This window comes from Lampetra fluviatilis, chromosome 27, assembly GCF_964198595.1.
Source record: "Lampetra fluviatilis chromosome 27, kcLamFluv1.1, whole genome shotgun sequence".
Classification (NCBI taxonomy): Eukaryota; Metazoa; Chordata; class Hyperoartia; order Petromyzontiformes; family Petromyzontidae; genus Lampetra; species Lampetra fluviatilis.
Window position 1 is genome coordinate 9,444,171 of NC_136301.1, and position 19,744 is coordinate 9,463,914.

Consider the following 19,744-nt stretch of genomic DNA (forward strand, 5'->3'; position numbering starts at 1 on the left):
CGCTGCTGCTGTGCGCCGTGTTTGACACCGTGCGCTCCACACGTATCTAAGCAAATAAAGATTCACACGTATCACTCTGCGTGTGTGTGTGTGGGGGGGGGGGGAGCGGTGGCGCCGTGATTAGCGCGCTGCGCTACGGGACCCGGTCACCCAATTCTCGATCTCACCTGATATTCCAACCTTGTCCCAGGCCCTCCCCTGGGTCCACTCGGCCTCAAATGAAGACTTGGTGCGCCGCGTATGAAATCTCAGCACTCCCCCGAGCCCTCGACGGGAGCGAGCCGGTGTTGCACGTTGCAATTATTGCATTGGTCTCGTGCGCCCTCCACCACCCGACACAGCCGGGACGACTCGATGGGGTCGCGTAGGAAGGGGCAAACGTCCACTCTCTCGAGCGAGAGAGAGAGGGCAACTCTGAGGTGCGATCAGGAAGAACCGCAGACGAGCAGGAAGGCAGCAGCCAAAGCAGTGACGAGTTCACGCTATCGACAATGCCCCAGCTCTGCATTCCTCTATCAAGGTGTTGACCAATTTCTTTTCAGTTTCATTTATTTTGAATAGCCCTGTGAGCCATTCGGCTCTGGAATCGGGTGCAACCGCAACAAACAAAAACATGAACAAGAAAACATCTTAAAGTGACGATGCGCAAACAGAAAAATCCAAAAAATATATAATTAATACTCTGTACAAGTGAGAGGAAACCGGAACACCTGGAGATGCCCCACGCGTGCGAGGAGGAAACGCGCTATCCCCGTACAATTGGAGTTCCCACTTTTCCGTACTGCCTTCTGGAGAGCCGGGGTCTAGCTCCTTGACACCCACGGACGGGGGTTTCGCACCTGTGTGTGTGTGTCAGCCACCAACTCTCGCTGCTGCCTCCGATTAGCACGGTACGGTGTGAAAGACGTGTAGGTTGGTGGACGGCACATAGGTCGCGATGGACAACTTGCGCCGCTCCTCTTGGGGCCATCACTGCTGCACTTTGTGTTTGATCACTCGGGCAAAGGAAACGTGAACTCGCTCACCCACTCACTAACTCACTCACCCAAACCCACTCACCCAGCCACTCACGCAGAAATACACTCACCAACTCGCCCACACACAAACCCACTCACCAACCCACCCACTCGCACAGAAACCCACTCACCAACTCACCCACACAGAAACCCACTCACCACCCCACCCACTCGCACAGAAACCCACTCACCACCCCACCCACTCACACAGAAACCCACTCACCAACTCACCGACTCGCACACAACCCCACTCACCACCCCACCCACTCACACAGAAACCCACTCACCAACTCACCCACACAGAAACCCACTCACCACCCCACCCACTCGCACAGAAACCCACTCACCAAACCACCCACTCACACAGAAACCTACTCACCACCCCACCCACTCGCACAGAAACCCACTCACCACCCCACCCACTCACACAGAAACCCACTCACCAACCCACCGACTCGCACACAACCCCACTCACCACCCCACCCACTCACACACAAACCCACTCACCACCCCACCCACTCACACAGAAACCCACTCACCAACTCACCCACACAGAAACCCACTCACCACCCCACCCACTCGCACAGAAACCCACTCACCAAACCACCCACTCACACAGAAACCTACTCACCACCCCACCCACTCGCACAGAAACCCACTCACCACCCCACCCACTCACACAGAAACCCACTCACCAACCCACCGACTCGCACACAACCCCACTCACCACCCCACCCACTTTCACACAAACCCACTCACCACCCCACCCACTCACCACCCCACCCACTCACACACAAACCCACTCACCACCCCACCCACTCACACACAAACCCACTCACCAACTCACACACAAACCCACTCACCACCCCACCCACTCTCACACAAACCCACTCACCACCCCACCCACTCTCACACAAACCCACTCACCACCCCACCCACTCACCACCCCACCCACTCACACACAAACCCACTCACCACCCCACCCACTCACACACAAACCCATTCACACACAAACCGACTCACCACCCCACCCACTCTCACACAAACCCACTCACCACCCCACCCACTCACCACCCCACCCACTCACACACAAACCCACTCACCACCCCACCCACTCACACACAAACCCACTCACCAACTCACACACAAACCCACTCACCACCCCACCCACTCACCACCCCACCCACTCTCACACAAACCCACTCACCACCCCACCCACTCACACACAAACCCACTCACCAACTTACACACAAACCCACTCACCACCCCACCCACTCTCACACAAACCCACTCACCACCCCACCCACTCACCACCCCACCCACTCACCCACGACTCGTGACAGAGGCGGTGTCCAGATCGGAGGCCTCTGGAGGAGGAGGAGGAGGCTCGTGCAGGACGCCGCTGGGCGGTGCCCGGCTAGGTGCACCGTGAGGTGACTGGGGCAGTTGGAGGCAGTTGGTGGCAGTCGCCCTCCGGCAACAACGATGGGTGTGTGTGTTTGTGTGTATTTACAAAGTACTGTATTGTATTCGTGCGGACTGGTGGCGAAGTGGTTAGCGCACTGCGCTATCATAATCACCATATTTATTTATGCTGGAGGAATCCGATCAGCTATAAAGCTCTTTTTCCACAGATGTCCAGCTTTGAACCCGGCGACCCGAGTTCGATTCCCGCTCACGCTCAACACCAGTGAAGCTTATTTGAACCGGTCCTGGGTCTCTAGCTTAGGTCGACTCAGCGTTAAATGTGTACCTGGCACGTAGGGGTAAACACCAGCACTGGGGAGACAAAGGCGGCCGGGTTTGGTGCTGGGCACCCCATCCCCTCGTGTGCCGTGCCGGCCTTAATAGGTGCTCGCTAACAAGGCTCACACCCTCGTGTCTGGGCGAGTGAGTGACGCTTGCTACGCCTCACAGCGAGACGCGCCTGGGTTCGGTTCCCAACCCGGGCGCTCCACTCTGTGTGGAGTATCTAAGCTGTCTTTCTCTCTCTCCATCTCTCTCCCCCTGCTCTGCGTGGGGTTTCCTGCGGGTTCTCCGGTTTCCTCCTCGCATTGCTAAACCAACACGCCCAGTGGAACCGCTATCGGCCAAACCACAGCCCCGCAATGCTGATATTTAACAAACAAAATATCTCAACTGAGATCGCAACAGCAGCAGAATCGCCTCCTATAAACTCGGCAGGGCCCCCTATGCCTCACTCTCTGTCTCAATCCACCCCCCCGGATGACCCCCTGACCCCCCCCCCCCGATGACCCCCTGACCCCACCCCCGCTAGCCGCAGTGCCCCAGTGCGTGTCCCTGCTGCCCGCTCTGCTGGGAGTTCTCTCCCTCCTGGCCTGGGGCTCCGCACTCCTCTCATCCTCCTGGGGCCTCACCAACACCACCACGACCACCACGACCACCACCGCCTCCTTCACGGGCCCCAGCGGCCCGCCAGGGCCCAAGGTAGTCGACTCACCTGGGGCAGGCCACGACCCATGGTGGATTGAGGGTGAATTGAGGGTGAATTAGGGGTGGATTGAGTGGACTAAGGGTGAATTGAGGGTGAATTAGGGGTGGATTGAGTGGACTAAGGATGAATTGAGGGTGGACTGAGGGTGGATTGAGGGTGGATTGAGTTGCATTGAGGGTGAATTGAGGTGGACTGAGGGTGGATTGAGGGTGGATTGAGGGTGGATTGAGTGGACTCAGGTTGGATTGACGTTGGAAACACATTTCTGCTCCCGGCACACCACATCCCTCATCCATCTATGTTCTTACTCGAGGCTAAACACAACCCGAAAATGAATCTGTTTTGTTGATGGTGACCCAGATCAGGGCTACAGTGACCCAGGTAATGGTCAAGGTGATCCAGGTGAGGGTGACATTTAGAACCGCTTCTTGAGTCCATTTTGTTGTCCTTCCCCCACACCTCCGATGAGCACGGTTGGCTACGTACGGTGCGAAAAAGGTTCAACAAAATACACGGGTCAGGGTGACACGGGTTAGTATAGACCATGTCAGGGTGACACGGGTCAGGGTGACACGGGTCATGGTGACACGGGTTAGTATAGACCATGTCAGGGTGACACGGGTCAGGGTGACACGGGTCAGGGTGACACGGGTTAGTATAGACCATGTCAGGGTGACACGGGTCAGGGTGACACGGGTCAGGGTGACACGGGTTAGTATAGAGTATAGACCATGTCAGGGTGACACGGGTCAGGGTGACACGGGTCATGGTGACACGGGTCAGGGTGACACGGGTCAGTGTAACCCATGTTAAGGTGACACGGGTCAGGGTGACACGGGTGATGGTGACACGGGTCAGGGTGACACGGGTCAGGGTGACACGGGTCATGGTGACACGGGTGATGGTGACACGGGTCAGGGTAACCCATTTGAAGGTGACACGAGTCAGGGTGACACGGGTCATGGTGACACGGGCCAGGGTGACACGGGTCAGGGTGGCACGGGTGATAGTGACACGGGTTAGGGTGACACGGGTCAGGGTGACACGGGTCAGGGTGGCACGGGTGATGGTGACACGGGTCAGGGTGACACGGGTCAGGGTGACACGGGACAAGGTGACACGGGTCAGGGTGACACGGGTCAGGGTGGCCCTGCCTCTCCCTCTAGGTGCAACTGCGTCTTGGTCTCTTCTCCGCGTGGAAGAGGGAGGAGGGAAAAAAGGAGACGCGGGTGGACATCAAACAAGCTAGCGGTGACACACACACACAGTTCACCCTCACCAACCCTCACCCTCACCCTCACCAACCCTCACCTCACCCTCACCAACCCTCACCTCACCCTCACCAACCCTAACCCTCACCTCACCCTCACCTCACCCACCCTCACCTCACCCTCACTCACCCTCACCAACCCTAACCCTCACTACACCCTCACCTCACCCACCCTCACCTCACCTCACCCTCACCTCACCCTCACCTCACCTCACCCTCACCCACCCTCACCCACCCTCACCTCACCCACCCTCACCTGACCCTCACCCACCCTCACCTCACTTCACCCTCACCTCACCCTCATCTCACCTCACCCTCACCTCACCCCCACCTCACCCTTACCTCACCCTCACCACACCCTCACTCACCCTCACCCACCCTCACCCACCCTCACCTCACCTCACCCTCACCCACCCTCACCTCACCCACCCTACCCACCCTCACCTCACCCACCCTCACCCACCCTCACCTCACCCTCACCTCACCCTCACCTCACCCTCACCTTATTCACCCTCACCCACCCTCACTCACCCTCACCTCACCCTCACCCACCCTCACCTCACCCTCACCTCACCCAACCTCACCCACCCTCACCTCACCTCACCCTCACCTCACCCTCACCTTACTCACCCTCACCCACCCACCCTCACCTCACCCACCCTCACCTCACCCTCACCCATCCTCACCTCACCCACCCTCACCTCACCCACCCTCACCCTCACCTCACCCTCACCCTCACCTCACCCTCACCTCACCCTCACCCACCCTCACCTCACCCTCACCTCACATCCCCTCACCCACCCTCACCTCACCCTCACCCACCCTCACCTCACCCTCACCCACCCTCACCTCACCTCACCCTCACCTCACCCTCACCTTACTCACCCTCACCCACCCACCCACCCTCACCTCACCCACCCTCACCTCACCCTCACCCACCCTCACCTCACCCACCCTCACCTCACCCACCCTCACCCTCACCTCACCCTCACCTCACCCTCACCCACCCTCACCCACCCTCACCTCACCCTCACCTCACATCCCCTCACCCACCCTCACTTCACCCTCACCCACCCTCACCTCACCCTCACCCACCCTCACCTCACCCACCCTCACCTCACCCTCACGTCACCCTCACCCACCCTCACCTCACCCACCCTCACGCCCCATTGCTGTGACTGCGTGGGGTATCCTGACGTGGTGTGCCGCAGTGGTGCTGTTCGCCATGGGCCGTGTGGCCGTGGCGGGCGCGGCTGTGTCCGCGGCAGCCGTGGCGCTCACCCTCTTCACCACCCTCGCCTCGCCTCCCTGCCTCGACGTGTCACACTCGCTCGCCCTGCAGCTCCTAGCACGTACGGCTCACTCGCCAACTCACCGACTCACTCACTCACACTCACTCATTCACTAATTAATTAATTCACCGACTCACCCATTCACTCACACACTCACTCATTCACTCGCCAACTCACCCACTCACTCACACACTCACTCAGTCATTCACCAACTCACCCATTCACTCACACACTCACACATTCACTCACCGACTCACTCACTCACACACTCACACACTCACTCATTCACTCGCAAACTCACCGACTCACTCACACACTCACTCATTCACTCGCCAACTCACTCACTCACACACTCACTCATTCACTCACCGACTCACTCACTCACACACTCACTCATTCACTCGCCAACTCACCGACTCACTCACACACTCACTCATTCACTCGCCAACTCACTCACTCACACACTCACTCATTCATTCACCGACTCACTCACTCACACACTCACTCATTCATTCACCAACTCACCCATTCACTCACACACTCACTCATTCAGTTGCAAGCTCAAACACTCACTCATTCATCAACTCACCCATTCACTCACACACTCACCCATTCACTCACACACTCACTCATTCAGTTGCAAGCTCACCCATTCACTCACACACTCACTCATTCATTCACCAACTCACCTATTCACTCACACACTCACCCATTCACGCACTCATTCAGTTGCAAGCTCAAACACTCACTCATTCATTCACCAACTCACCCATTCACTCACACACTTATTCATTCACCAACTCACCCATTCACTCACACTCAATTAAGTAGAATGTGTTGTCTATATTTATTTAAAGTTGCGCATTTTTACGTGACGTCACATTTCTCAAATCCCCCTCCCTCGTCACACATCGTCACAAATGTCTGCCCCCCCCCTAGGTGCGTGACGTCATTTATGGACGGCCCCATTGTTTCTAGATTTGAAGCTTTCGTGACTGCAAGGATTCATACTCTTAGGTTTTTTCGGTAAAGTCACGTAGGTAAAAAATAATAATAAATAATAATTGAAATAAAATAATAAATCACGACGTTTCGGAGGCAACACAAGTCTCCGTCATCAGGTGGGACCATCAACAGCTGAATTTACTGTATTAAGTGAGGATAAAATCCAAGAGGCAAGCCCTTAAATACAAGTTAAGGGAGGGAGGGGGTGAGGGGCTTGTCTGAATGTGGTAGCCAGGGGGATGGCCTGATGGTCCTGGGGAGCGGGGCTACGAGAGACCATATTCTTAGGTTTTTTCTGGTAAAGTCACGTAGATAAAAAATTTAAATTAATAAAAGTAAAATTAAAATGAAATAAAAATCACGACGTTCCCACCTGAAGACGGAAGCTTGTGTTGCCTCCGAAACGTCGTGATTTTTATTTTATTTTACTTTTATTAATTTTAATTTTTTACCTACGTGACTTTACCGAAAAAACCTAAGAATATGAATCCTTGCAGTCACGAAAGCTTCAAATCTAGAATTAAGAGAGAACAATGGTGCACATCGACTCATGGTTGTGGCCGGTGTTAGCTTATAATAAGCATAAAAGTCAGCAACACTGGTAAACGCTGGGGATGTCAACACTCGGTAAAGTAGAATAGTACCTGTCAGATAAGATGGTACAAATATGTGTAGTTAAGCATTGACACTATGACACCTCCTTTACCAGTGGCAAAATATAGTAGTAGGTTTTTACCCTTTAAACTGGTACAAAAAGTGATACCTTTATACAAGGCATCCTATTTGCAATAACCACAACACAAGCAGTCAAAATGCAAACAAAAAGAAACAACTCTGATAATGATATGCACTTCAATGGCAGTGCATATCATTATCATTATCAGAGTTGTTTCTTTTTGTTTACATTTTGACGGCTTGTGTTGTGGTTATTGCAAACATGATGCCTTGTATAAAGGTGTCAGTTTTTGTACCAGTTTAAAGAGTAAAAACCTACTAATATGTGTAGTTAACTCTTTTTTGCATGGTTAATGGCATCTTTCCAATGATTACTCAGTTTGTACCCATCATCACGGTTGAAGTTATGTCTGTGTTTGTATATCTGGATGGCTTCGTGCACAAACCTCTGATGGTAGCCAGAAGGTTTGCAGAGCACCTTGGTCTCGGAAAAGACAATCTCATGAGAGCCCACAGCGTTGTAGCAATGATCGGCAACGGCCAAAGACTCAATTTTTCCGTGTTTCAGATCTGATTTGTGCTCGCGGACGCGATTAGGGATATGACGTTTCGTTTCCCCAATGTAACAATCACCACAGCTGCAACTCAGTTTATAGACTTCAGGGTATTGCACGTCAGGAATGACATCCTTCACAGATGGAATTAGATCACGGATTTTATGTACTGTACTGAATCGGACTTGGATCTTATGTTTGTTTAGAATTTTGGAGATCTTTTTGGCCACGCCTGCTATGTATGGCAACGTGATAGTTTTGATCGGAGTTTCAAGAGGCTGTTTCTGTATGGTGGGGGAAACAGCTTGGCGGATGGTGCGGTCAGAGTATCCGTTCATCTTGAGGGCCCGATGTACATGTTTTAATTCACTGGCCAGGTGGTGTTGGTCAGAAATGCCATGAGCTCTGTGGTATAGCGTTTTGATGAGAGAATTCTTTTGAGACGGGTGGTGGTGGGAATCAGGTTCCAAGTAGGAATCTGTGTGGGTGGCTTTCCTGTAGACAGAATGTCCCAAGGATCCGTCAGGTCTCTTCTCAAACAGAATATCTAAGAACGGTAGTTTGCCATATTTCTCCACTTCCATGGTGAATCTGATGGATGGGTTGTTTCTCTTGCTGCTGCTGCTGCTGCTGCTGCAGTGCCCCTGATGTTGGCCGCGTGGCTGGGGGCCGTCTGCTCGCTGCTCCTCCTGGACGGGCCCCGGGCCTTGGGCCTCCCGGTCTCGGTGGCCGCTGGGGGCCTTGCCCTGGGAGGCCTCGCGGCCTTCACGTTGTGGCGTCTCGCCAGCATGGGGGGAGGGGCCATGGACGAGGAGGAGGAGGGCCCCGCGGAGAGGGAGCGACTCATGGAGGACGACATCGAGACCGAGTTCGACTGAGGAGGGGTCGGGGGTGGGGTGGGGTGAAACCGGTAACCGCTTACTCTTTGGTTCTTTCGGTAAAGTCACGTAGGTAGAAAATAAAACAAAATAAATTTGTGGGTAGAAAATAAAACAAAAAACATTTGTAGGTAGAAAATTAAACAAAATAAATTTGTAGGTAGAAAATCAAACAAAATACATTTGTAGGTAGAAAATCAAACAAAATAAATATGTAGGTCGATAATAAAACAAAATACATTTGTAGGTAGAAAATAAAACAAAATACATTTGTAGGTAGAAAATAAAACAAAATACATTTGTAGGTAAAAAATAAAACTAAATAAATTTGTAGGTAGAAAATAAAACAAAATACATTTGTAGGTATAAAATAAAACTAAATAAATTTGTAGGTAGAAAATCAAACAAAATAAATTTGTAGGTAGAAAATCAAACAAAATAAATTTGTAGGTAGAAAATTAAACAAAATAAATTTGTAGGTAGAAAATAAAACAAAATACATTTGTAGGTCGAAAATAAAACAAAATACATTTGTAGGTAGAAAATAAAACTAAATAAATTTGTTTTATTACAAAAGAAATTTATTTTTTATTTTCTACCCACGTGACTTTACTGAAAGAATCAAAGAGTTTGGATATCTGCAGTCACGGAAACTTCAAATCGAGATCGGTAACCGCTTCCAAACATCGGTTATTGGCTCAGGGATCGGTTACTCGCTATTTAAATGTATGTAATAATATTGATATACTGGAGCATGGTAATAATAATAATAGGTAAGATAGTGAAGTGCTTCGGGGTCACTGAGGGTGGACTGAGGGGTGACTAAGGTGGACTGAGGGTGGACTGAGTGATGATTAGCTGGACTGAGGGGTAGATTGAGGTGGGTTGAGGGTGGATTGAGGTGGGCTGAGAAGTGGATGGAGTGGACTGAGGGTGGTTTGAGGTGGGCTGGGGGTGGATTGAGGTGGACTGAGGGTGGATTGAGGGTGGACTGAGAGATGGTCTGAGGGGTGACTGAGATGGACTGAGGGTGGTTTGAGGTGGACTGAGAGATGGTCTGAGGGGTGACTGAGATGGACTGAGGGTGGTTTGAGATGGACTGAGGGTGGATTGAGGTGGACTGGGGGTGGATTGAGGGTGGATTGAGGGTGGACTGAGAGATGGTCTGAGGGGTGACTGAGATGGACTGAGGGTGGATTGACGGTGGATTGAGGGTGGACTGAGAGATGGTCTGAGGGGTGACTGAGATGGACTGAGGGTGGTTTGAGATGGACTGGGGGTGGATTGAGGTGGACTGAGGGTGGTTTGAGGTAGGCTGGGGGTGGTTTGAGGTGGACTGAGAGGTGGTCTGAGGGGTGACTAAGATGGACTGAGGGTGGATGGAGGTGGACTGAGGGTGGATTGAGGTGGTCTGAGGGGTGACTAAGATGGACCGAGGCGGTACCTCACAGGACGATGGCGCTGGTCTCAGAGACTGGGGGAGTCAGCGGCGACTCTTGACTCAAGTCGACCTCGAGTCGACCCTGAGTCGACCCCACACCCCCCTTGCAACTCGCCCCACACACCCCACACACTCACCCGTCATGAGCGTGGGGGCAGTGTGGGTGTATCATGGTTCTGTGTCGTGCCAGACCCATGTCTGAGGGTCCTCGCCTATAAACATGTGGGAAGTTGGCCAGGAATGGTTCAAGGGGAGCACAAATCTGCTGCTGCTGAGAGGCTCAATGTCGAAAGTGGTCCGAAGTTTGACTGAAGCGATGCACTCGCAGGAGGCTGATGGGACGCGTCTAAAATGTCGGTATTTGGTATGTGGAGGGGCAGGTGTGTGGTGGTGCCCTCTCCCGAGGGGGGCTTGTGACACACTCAGCCTCGCGTGGTCGGCGTCCGCGTGTGGAGCTCCAATTAAACAGCGGGGAGAGCGACACTCGTGACTCCGAGTGAGTGGAGTGTGAACGAGTGGAGTGGAGTGTGAGCGAGGGGGCGGGGCGAGTGGAGCGAGGGGGCGGGGTGAGGGGCGGGGTGAGGGGCGGGGCGAGGGGGCGGAGCGAGTAGAGCGAGGGGCGGGGTGAGGGGCGAGGGGGGGGGGCGAGTGGAGCGAGGGGCGGGGTGAGAGGCGGGGCGAGGGGGCGGAGCGCGCGCCGCATTTGAATTTTGGCGGGAACTGTACCCGCGTCACGTGACCGGGGACAGTGAACGCGGACGCGGAAGAGGGGGGCCGGGGGCAGCAACACGGCGCGTGGTGCAGGTACAGTGCGGTGGTGGTGGTGGTGAGTGTGGTGGTGGTGCTGGTGAGTGTGGTGGTGGTGGTGAGTGTGGTGGTGGTGGTCAATGTGGTGGTGAGTGTGGTGGTGGTGGTCAGTGTGGTGGTGGTGGTGGTTAGTGTGGTGGTGAGTGTTGTGTCAGTGTGGTGGTGGTGGTGTCAGTGTGGTGGTGGTGGTCAGTGCGGTGGTGGTGAGTGTGGTGGTGGTGATCAGTGTGGTGGTGGTGGTTAGTGTGGTGGTGGTGGTGAGTGTGGTGGTGGTGGTGAGTGTTGTGTCAGTGTGGTGGTGGTGGTGATCAGTGTGGTGGTGGTGGTGGTGGTAGTGTTGCCGTGTTGTGGTTGTGACATGGTGGTTGTTGTGTCCAGGAGGTTGTGGCTGTGACATGGTGGTGGTTATTGCATGTGGGTGGTTGTGGTAGTGTTTTGTGGTTGTGACCTGGTTGTTGTTGCGTCGAGGTGGTTGTGGTTGTGACGTGGTGATTGGTGGTTGTGACGTGGTGATTGGTGGTTGTGTTGGTGTGTGTAGGTGGTTGTATTGGTGTGTGTAGGTGGTTGTGGTAGTGTTGTGTGGTTGTGACGTGGTGGTGGTTGTAGTGTTCTGGTTGTGACATGGTAGTTGTCAATGTGGTTGTGACATGGTGGTGGTAGTTGCATCGAGGTGGTTGTCACATGGTGATTGTGTTGTTGTGTTGGTGTGTAAGTGGTTGTGTTGGTGTGTGTAGGTGGTTGTGGTAGTGTTGTGTGGTTGTGCTGTGGTGGTGGTGGTTGTAGTGTTCTGGTTGTGACATGGTAGTTGTGTCGAGGTGGTTGTGACATGGTGGTTGTGTTGTTGTTGTGTTGTTGTGTGTAGGTGGTTGTGACATGGTGGTTGTGTTGTGTGTAGGTGGTTGTGGTAGTGTTGTGTGGTTGTGACGTGGTGGTGGTAGTGTTGTGTGGTTGTGACATGGTAGTTGTGTGTAGGTGGTTGTGACATGGTGATTGTTGTTGTGTTGTTGTTGTGTGTAGGTGGTTGTGGTAGTGTTGTGTGGTTGTGACGTGGTGGTGGTAGTGTTGTGGTTGTGACATGGTAGTTGTGTCGAGGTGGTTGTCACATGGTGGTTGTGTTGTTGTGTGTAGGTGGTTGTTGTGTTCTGGTTGTGACATGGTAGTTGTGTCGAGGTGGTTGTCACGTGGTGATTGTTGTTGTGTTGTTGTGTGTAGGTGGTTGTCTTGTTGTGTGTAGGTGATTGTGACATGGTGGTTGTGTTGTTGTGTGTAGGTGGTTGTGGCATGGTGATTGTGTTGTTGTGTTGTTGTGTGTAGGTGGTTGTGACATGGTGATTGTTGTTGTGTTGTTGTGTGTAGGTGGTTGTGACATGGTGGTTGTGTTGTTGTGTGTAGGTGGTTGTGACATGGTGGTTGTGTTGTTGTGTTGTTGTTGTGTGTAGGTGGTTGTGACGTGGTGATTGTGTTGTTGTGCTGTGGTGGTTGTGGTAGTGTTGTGGTTGTGACATGGTAGTTATGTCGAGGTGGTTGTGACGTGGTGGTTGTGTTGTTGTGTGTAGGTGGTTGTGACGTGGTGATTGTTGTTGTTGTGTGTAGGTGGTTGTGGTTGTGGTAGTGTTGTGTGGTAGTGTTGTGTGGTTGTGACGTGGTGGTAGTAGTGTTGTGGTTGTGACGTGGTGGTTGTGTTGTTGTTGTGTGTAGGTGGTTGTGGTTGTGGTAGTGTTGTGTGGTTGTGACGTGGTGGTTGTAGTGTTGTGGTTGTGACATGGTAGTTGTGTCGAGGTGGTTGTGACATGGTGGTTGTGTTGTTGTTGTTGTGTGTAGGTGGTTGTGACGTGGTTGTGTTGTTGTGTTGTTGTTGTTGTGTGTAGGTGGTTGTGACGTGGTGATTGTTGTGTGTAGGTGGTTGTGGGGTGCACGTGGATGTCGGCAGCACCCCCCCCGAGTCTCGTGCTCTTCTCGCACTGCGGCCCCCGCGTGGTGGTGGGGGTGCGGGTCCCCCCGCTGTGTCCGCTCTGCGGGGCTTCCCTCGGGGGGGCCCCCCTCCCCGAGCCCCCCGTGAGCCTCCGAGCCCCCCTCTCCAGCGCCCACAGCTCCCCACATCAGCTGGCCGTGCGGCCCACGCGGGGGGCCTTCCTCACGTGAGCCACAGGGGCGGAGAGGGGGGGGGGTGATGTTTATGATGATGACATTTCGATTTAGAGCTTTCGTGACTGCAGGAATTCATATTCTTGGTTCTTTCGGTAAAGTCACGTAGAAGGGAAATAATAAAATAATAAAAATATAACATTTTAAAATATTTTAATATGTTTTACTTTTATTATTTTATTATTTCCCTTCTACGTGACTTTACCGAAAGAACCAAGAAGATGATGCCATTGTTGGTGGTGGTGATGATGCTATGTTGATGGCGATGTTGATGTTGTTCGCAGTGACTACCATGAAGGAGTGGACCTGCACGTTGGCATCAGCGACTCCCAAGGTGCGATGGGTGATGAGTGATGGTTGAAATTAATGATTGTGATGGTGGTGATGAGTGGTGGTGGTGATGAGTGATGGTGGTGATGAGTGATGGTGGTGATGAGTGATGGTGGTGTTGAGTGATGAGTGGTGATGAGTGATGAGTGATGGTGGTGTTGAGTGATGGTGGTGTTGAGTGGTGGTGGTGTTGAGTGACGGTGTTGATGAGTGGTGGTGGTGATGAGTGGTGGTGGTGTTGAGTGGTGGTGGTGATGAGTGGTGGTGGTGATGAGTGGTGGTGGTGATGAGTGGTGGTGGTGATGAGTGGTGGTGGTGATGAGTGGTGGTGGTGATGAGTGACGGTGGTGACGAGTGGTGGTGGTGGCCTCATCAATGTTTTGCTGCTATCAATTTTCACGCGATAATCCCACTTCGTTGAGCTATCATTTGTGGTCAGAACAAGAAGTGGGCTTTTCCTGGTAAGATAAAAATAAATGTTTAGTTTCATTCACTTTTAGTAAGGATCTGTTTACCTTTCCGAAACTTTGCACTCCGATCGCGTCTTTGTCCTGTTTGCTGTCGGAGCGCTCTGACCCTGTGGCCCTCCTCCTGGTGGACACCTGTGAATAATGAGCTTCATCGCTCACCGGATTCCTCCCGCACTGGTGACGATGTTGCGATGGCGGCGGCGTTGTCGTTGATGTCGTTGATGTCGTTCGCAGGTGGGGTGTATCACTTCTGGGAGGGGGGCGTCTCTCGCGACGCCTGTGGATGGGGGTCCTGCGTCTGTGTGCCCCTGCAAGATTGCATCGCACCCCAGGGGTCAGGGGAGCCCTGGGGGGCTTGGGGGTGGGGGCTTGGGGGGGGCTGGGGGGCCGGTAACCCGCTCTGGGACTCGCATTTGGAGGCCATGGCCCAGAGCGCGGAGTGGAGCAGCGAGAGGTAGACACACACACAGACATGCACAGACACACACTGACACACACACGATGCGTGTGTGTGTGTCTGTGTGTCTGTCTGTGTGTGTCTGTGTGTGTGTCTGTGTGTGCACACACAAGATGCGTGTGTGTGTATCTGTGTGTGTGTCTGTGTGTGTGTCTGTGTGTGTCTGTGTGTGTGTCTGTGTGTGTCTGTGTGTCTGTATGTGTGTCTGTGTGTGTGTCTGTGTTTGTCTGTGTGTGTGCACACGTGTGTGTGTGTGCACGTACAGTGAGGGAAAACAGTATTTGATCCCTTGCTGATTTTGTACGTTTGCCCATTGACAAATAAATGATCAGTCTATAATTTTAATGGTAGGTTTATTTGAACAGTGAGACAAAATAACAACAACAAAATCCAGAAAAACGCATGTCAAAAATGTTATAAATTGATTTGCATTTTAATGAGGGAAATAAATATTTGACCCCCTCTCAATCAGAAAGATTTCTGGCTCCCAGGTGTCTTTTATACAGGTAAGGAGCTGAGATTAGGAGCACACTCTTAAAGGGAGTGCTCCTAATCTCAGCTTGTTACCTGTATAAAAGACACCTGTTCACAGAAGCAATCAATCAATCAGATTCCAAACTCTCCACCATGGCCAAGACCAAAGAGCTCTCCAAGGATGTCAGGGACAAGGTTGTAGACCTACACAAGGCTGGAATGGGCTACAAGACCATCGCCAAGCAGCTTGGTGAGAAGGTGACAACAGTTGGTGCGATTATTCGCAAATGGAAGAAACACAAAAGAACTGTCAATCTCCCTTGGCCTGGGGCTCCATGCAAGATCTCACCTCGTGGAGTTGCAATGATCATGAGAACGGTGAGGAATCATCCCAGAACTACACAGGAGGATCTTGTCAATGATCTCAAGGCAGCTGGGACCATAGTCACCAAGAAAACAGTTGGTAACACACTACGCCGTGAAGGACTGAAATCCTGCAGCGCTCGCAAGGTCCCCCTGCTCAAGAAAGCACGTCTGAAGTTTGCCAATGAACATCTGAATGATTCAGGACAACTGGGTGAAAGTGTTGTGGTCAGATGAGACCAAAATGGAGCTCTTTGGCATCAACTCAACTCGCCGTGTTTGGAGGAGGAATGCTGCCTATGACCCCAAGAACACCATCCCCACCGTCAAACATGGAGGTGGAAACATTATGCTTTGGGGGTGTTTTTCTGTTAAGGGGACAGGACAACTTCACCGCATCAAAGGGACGATGGACGGGGCCATGTACCGTCACATCTTGGGTGAGAACCTCCTTCCCTCAGCCAGGGCATTGAAAATGGGTCGTGGATGGGTATTCCAGCATGACAATGACCCAAAACACACGGCCAAGGCAACAAAGGAGTGGCTCAAGAAGAAGCACATTAAGGTCCTGGAGTGGCCTAGCCAGTCTCCAGACCTTGATCCCATAGAAAATCTGTGGAGGAAGCTGAAGGTTCGAGTTGCCAAACGTCAGCCTCGAAACCTTAATGACTTGGAGAAGATCTGCAAAGAGGAGTGGGACAAAATCCCTCCTGAGATGTGTGCAAACCTGGTGGCCAACTACAAGAAACGTCTGACCTCTGTGATTGCCAACAAGGGTTTTGCCACCAAGTACTAAGTCATGTTTTGCAGAGGGGTCAAATACTTATTTCCTCATTAAAATGCAAATCAATTTATAACATTTTTGACATGCGTTTTTCTGGATTTTTTTGTTATTCTGTCTCTCACTGTTCAAATAAACCTGCCATTAAAATTTTCGAATGATCATTTCTTTGTCAGTGGGCAAATGTACAAAATCAGCAGGGGATCAAATACTTTTTTCCCTCACTGTATGTGTGTCTGTGTGGTGTAGGGAGCGGTCGTGTAGCGGTTAGCGCACTGCACTACAAACCGGGCACACCGAGTTCGATTCCCGCTCGTGGACAACACTGGTGACAATTAGTTGAATCGGTTCCAGGCCGCCCCAAGGTCGACCCAGCCCCAAATTAGTACGTGGTAAAATGAGTAGCTGGTGTGGTGTGTAAACATCACCACTGGGGAGACAAAGGCGGCCGGGCGTGGCGCTGGCCACCCTCCTTGTGTGCCGTGCCAGCCTTCATAGGCGCTCGCTAAGAGCACTTGCCCCAACAGTCCGTCAAGGCTACACAGGGAACCTTTGTCTTTGTGGTGAGTGTAGGGAGCGGTGGTGTAGCGGTTGTCGTACCGCGCTACGAACCTGGCGACCCGGCCACCAGCAGTGACAATCATCTGAACCACTCCTGGGCTTCCCCTAGGTCAACTGGGCCTCAAATAATACCTGTTGCGGTGTCTAAATGTGTCACGGCAGCCGGGCGTGGCGCTGGCCACCCACCCCCTTGTGTGCCGTGCCGACCTTCGTAGGCGCTGCTCCTCGCTCACAACACTTGCCCCAACAGTCTGCGAAAAGCTTCACACGGGTGGGGGGGATCTTTGTCTTTGTGGTGAGCAGCTATGAAGAGCTCGGCCACAACTGCTTCGACTTTGCCCTCGCGTTCCTCGCCCTCGTGCAGCAGCGGCTGGCACTGCCCGCGTGGGGCAGCCCCACAGAGGAGCCCCCCACGGAGGAGCCCCCCACGGGATGCACACAACCAACACCGCGAGAGAGGTGGGGAGAGGAGAGTGGAGGGAGGGGGGCAAGGAGGAGGAGGAGCGAGGAGGGAGCGAGTGATTTGGCGAGTGTGTCAGTGAATGACGCGGCGAGCGACGCGGTGAATAACACAGAGAGTGGCTCTCCGAGTAACTCTGCGAGTGTTCCGGGGAGTGACTCCTCTGCGAGTGTTCCGGGGAGGGAGCGAGCCAGGCTGCGGCTGGTGGAGCGTGTGCTCGTGCCGGCGACGCGCCGCGTCTCCCGCTACCTCGCCGTGCTCGCCCACGTGCTCGCCCACGGCTACTACCTCCCCCCTGACACGTAACCCCCTGACCCAACCTCCACACCCCCCCCCCCCATCGTCTCCTGTCTCTCCCTCTCTCGCTCTGCACGCGGCGCAAGACCCAGCACTCCCGTCTTGTGTCAGACTTGTTCCCCATCTCGCGCGATTTTGCAGGTGAAATGTGAAATTTTGTGAAAATAAAATAAATAAAGCCGCTAATAAGGATGATGATGTGATGATCACGATGATGATGACCACTGATGATGACAATAGTAAGAATGATGATGATCATGATGATGATGGTGAGAATGATGACGCATTGGCGAGGTCACTGGGCTGAGCGCTCTTTAATCAGACAGCTGCTGTACACCGACGAGGAGAGGGCCACAAAACCCCCCACACAGCCAGCCCCCCCCCCCCAAAACTATCCACAGAGTGGGGGGGGGGCGGATGGCGAGCTTGTGGAGGGGTTTGCTGCCTCTGCCCCCCCCAACTGTCGCAGCGCAACAATTTGTTAAATAATTGGGTGGGTGTGGGTTGCTATCGGTGCGTACAAAAAGAATTGCGATTGGTGAGCAATATTCTTGGTTCTTTCGGTAAAGTCGCGTAGAAGGGAAATAATAAAATAAAAAAAATATTAAATAATAAAAATATAAAACAATAAAAATGCTCACGACGTTTCGACTGCAACACAAGCAGCAATCGTCACCAGGTGTGAAATCCACAGCAAGAAACTTTGAAAAAAAAGTGGCGGTTTTTTTCTAACGTCAGCAACCACGGACAGCGACTTGGCAGTTGGTCAGATGGGCGAGTCCATCTGTGTTCAGAAAAGAGGAGGGGGGAGAGGAAGGGAATGCGGTCTGAAAGTCACCTTAAGCGTGAACACAATCAATTAAGACCCGAAATGGTTGATCAAATCCTTCCAATGATTGCTAAGCCAGAATCCATCTTCTCGGTTGAAATTGTCTCTGTGTTTGTATATGTGGATCGCCTCATGAACGAATCTCTCATGGTAGCCAGATGGCTTGCAGAGAACCTCTGTCTTGGAGAAGTCAATGTCTTGTGAGCCCACTGAATTGTAACAGTGATCTGCCACGGCTGAGGTGTTGGTCCTACCGTGTTTTATGTCTGCTTTGTGTTCACGGATAGGGTCCGAGACATGTCGTTTGGTTTCTCCAATGTAACTGCTACCACAGAGGCAACTCAGTTTGTAGACACCAGGGTACTGTATGTCTGGAACCACATTTTACAGACAAGACCAGGTCACGGATTTTATGTACTGTGTTGAATCGGACCTGGATCTTGTGTTTATTCAAGATTTTGTAGATCTATTTTGTGACCCCAGCAATGTAGGTTAAGGTGATGGTTTTGAATGGCTCCTCAAGAGGGTCCTTCTTCATGGTTGGAGTGATGGCTTTGCGGATTGTGTAGTCGGAGTAACCATTAGCCTTAAGAGCTTGGCGTACGTGCTTGAGTTCACTGGCAATGTGTTCCTGGTCGGAGATGCATTGGGCTCTATGGTGCAAAGTCTTGATGAGGGAATTCTTCTGGGATGGATGGTGGTGGGAATCCGGTTTCAGGTAAGCATCCGTATGGGTGGCTTTCCTGTAGACAGAGTGGCCCCTGTCCCCCCCAGCAGCAGCAGTGTGAATGAATGGCTTCATCGCAGGTCCACGGTATTTGGTCTACTCTTCCCCTCCGGCCTAGCGAGTCTCGGTAAAAAGTTGCGGGGAGTTAGCCATAAACTTGATCCCACCGCACGATGGCCGCATGGTGGGATAAAACGTGGGTGCAACTCCACGCCTCTTTAACCGAGACGCGCTGGCCAGAGTGGAAGAGTAGACCAAACACCGCTACTCCAGAGGGGCTGCAGAGAGCGCCCTCTAGCGGAGACCTGTCTGATGGCGGTGCGAGTGCGCACGACTGCGCCTTGCGATCGCTAATTGCGCCCTTCCCTCAGAACAATACAAAATGTTCACGCCAGCACGCCGCATCCAGTATACAGACTCTCGCTACAGCTGTGGCTACTACTACTCGTCGCGTGCT

The 19,744-nt window shown here is 52.5% G+C and overlaps 1 protein-coding gene and 1 long non-coding RNA gene across 2 annotated transcripts; both read left to right on the top strand.

The window, feature by feature from the left end:
- The first annotated feature begins 4,695 nt into the window (after positions 1–4,695).
- On the top strand, positions 4,696–8,923 carry LOC144942556 (uncharacterized). The gene is made up of 3 exons (XR_013639395.1): positions 4,696–4,722; positions 5,953–6,093; positions 8,907–8,923. It is a non-coding gene; the product is annotated as an uncharacterized LOC144942556 (long non-coding RNA).
- A 2,422-nt stretch (positions 8,924–11,345) lies between these two features.
- Positions 11,346–17,920, top strand: MKRN2OS (MKRN2 opposite strand). Its single transcript, XM_078869194.1, has 5 exons — positions 11,346–11,390; positions 13,293–13,531; positions 13,823–13,872; positions 14,573–14,792; positions 17,278–17,920. The coding sequence occupies exons 2-5, from the start codon at positions 13,314–13,316 to the stop codon at positions 17,738–17,740; spliced, it is 951 nt and encodes a 316-aa protein (XP_078725320.1). The 5' UTR covers positions 11,346–11,390; positions 13,293–13,313; the 3' UTR covers positions 17,741–17,920.
- The last annotated feature ends 1,824 nt before the right edge of the window (positions 17,921–19,744 follow it).

Coding starts and splice junctions, on each gene's coding strand:
- MKRN2OS (XM_078869194.1), top strand. CDS start 13,314: ATGTCGGCAGCACCCCCCCCGAGTCTCGTGCTCTTCTCGCACTGCGGC. Junction 13,873..14,572: donor TGGCATCAGCGACTCCCAAG/GTGCGATGGGTG, acceptor TGTCGTTCGCAG/GTGGGGTGTATCACTTCTGG. Junction 14,793..17,277: donor GCGGAGTGGAGCAGCGAGAG/GTAGACACACAC, acceptor TGTGGTGAGCAG/CTATGAAGAGCTCGGCCACA.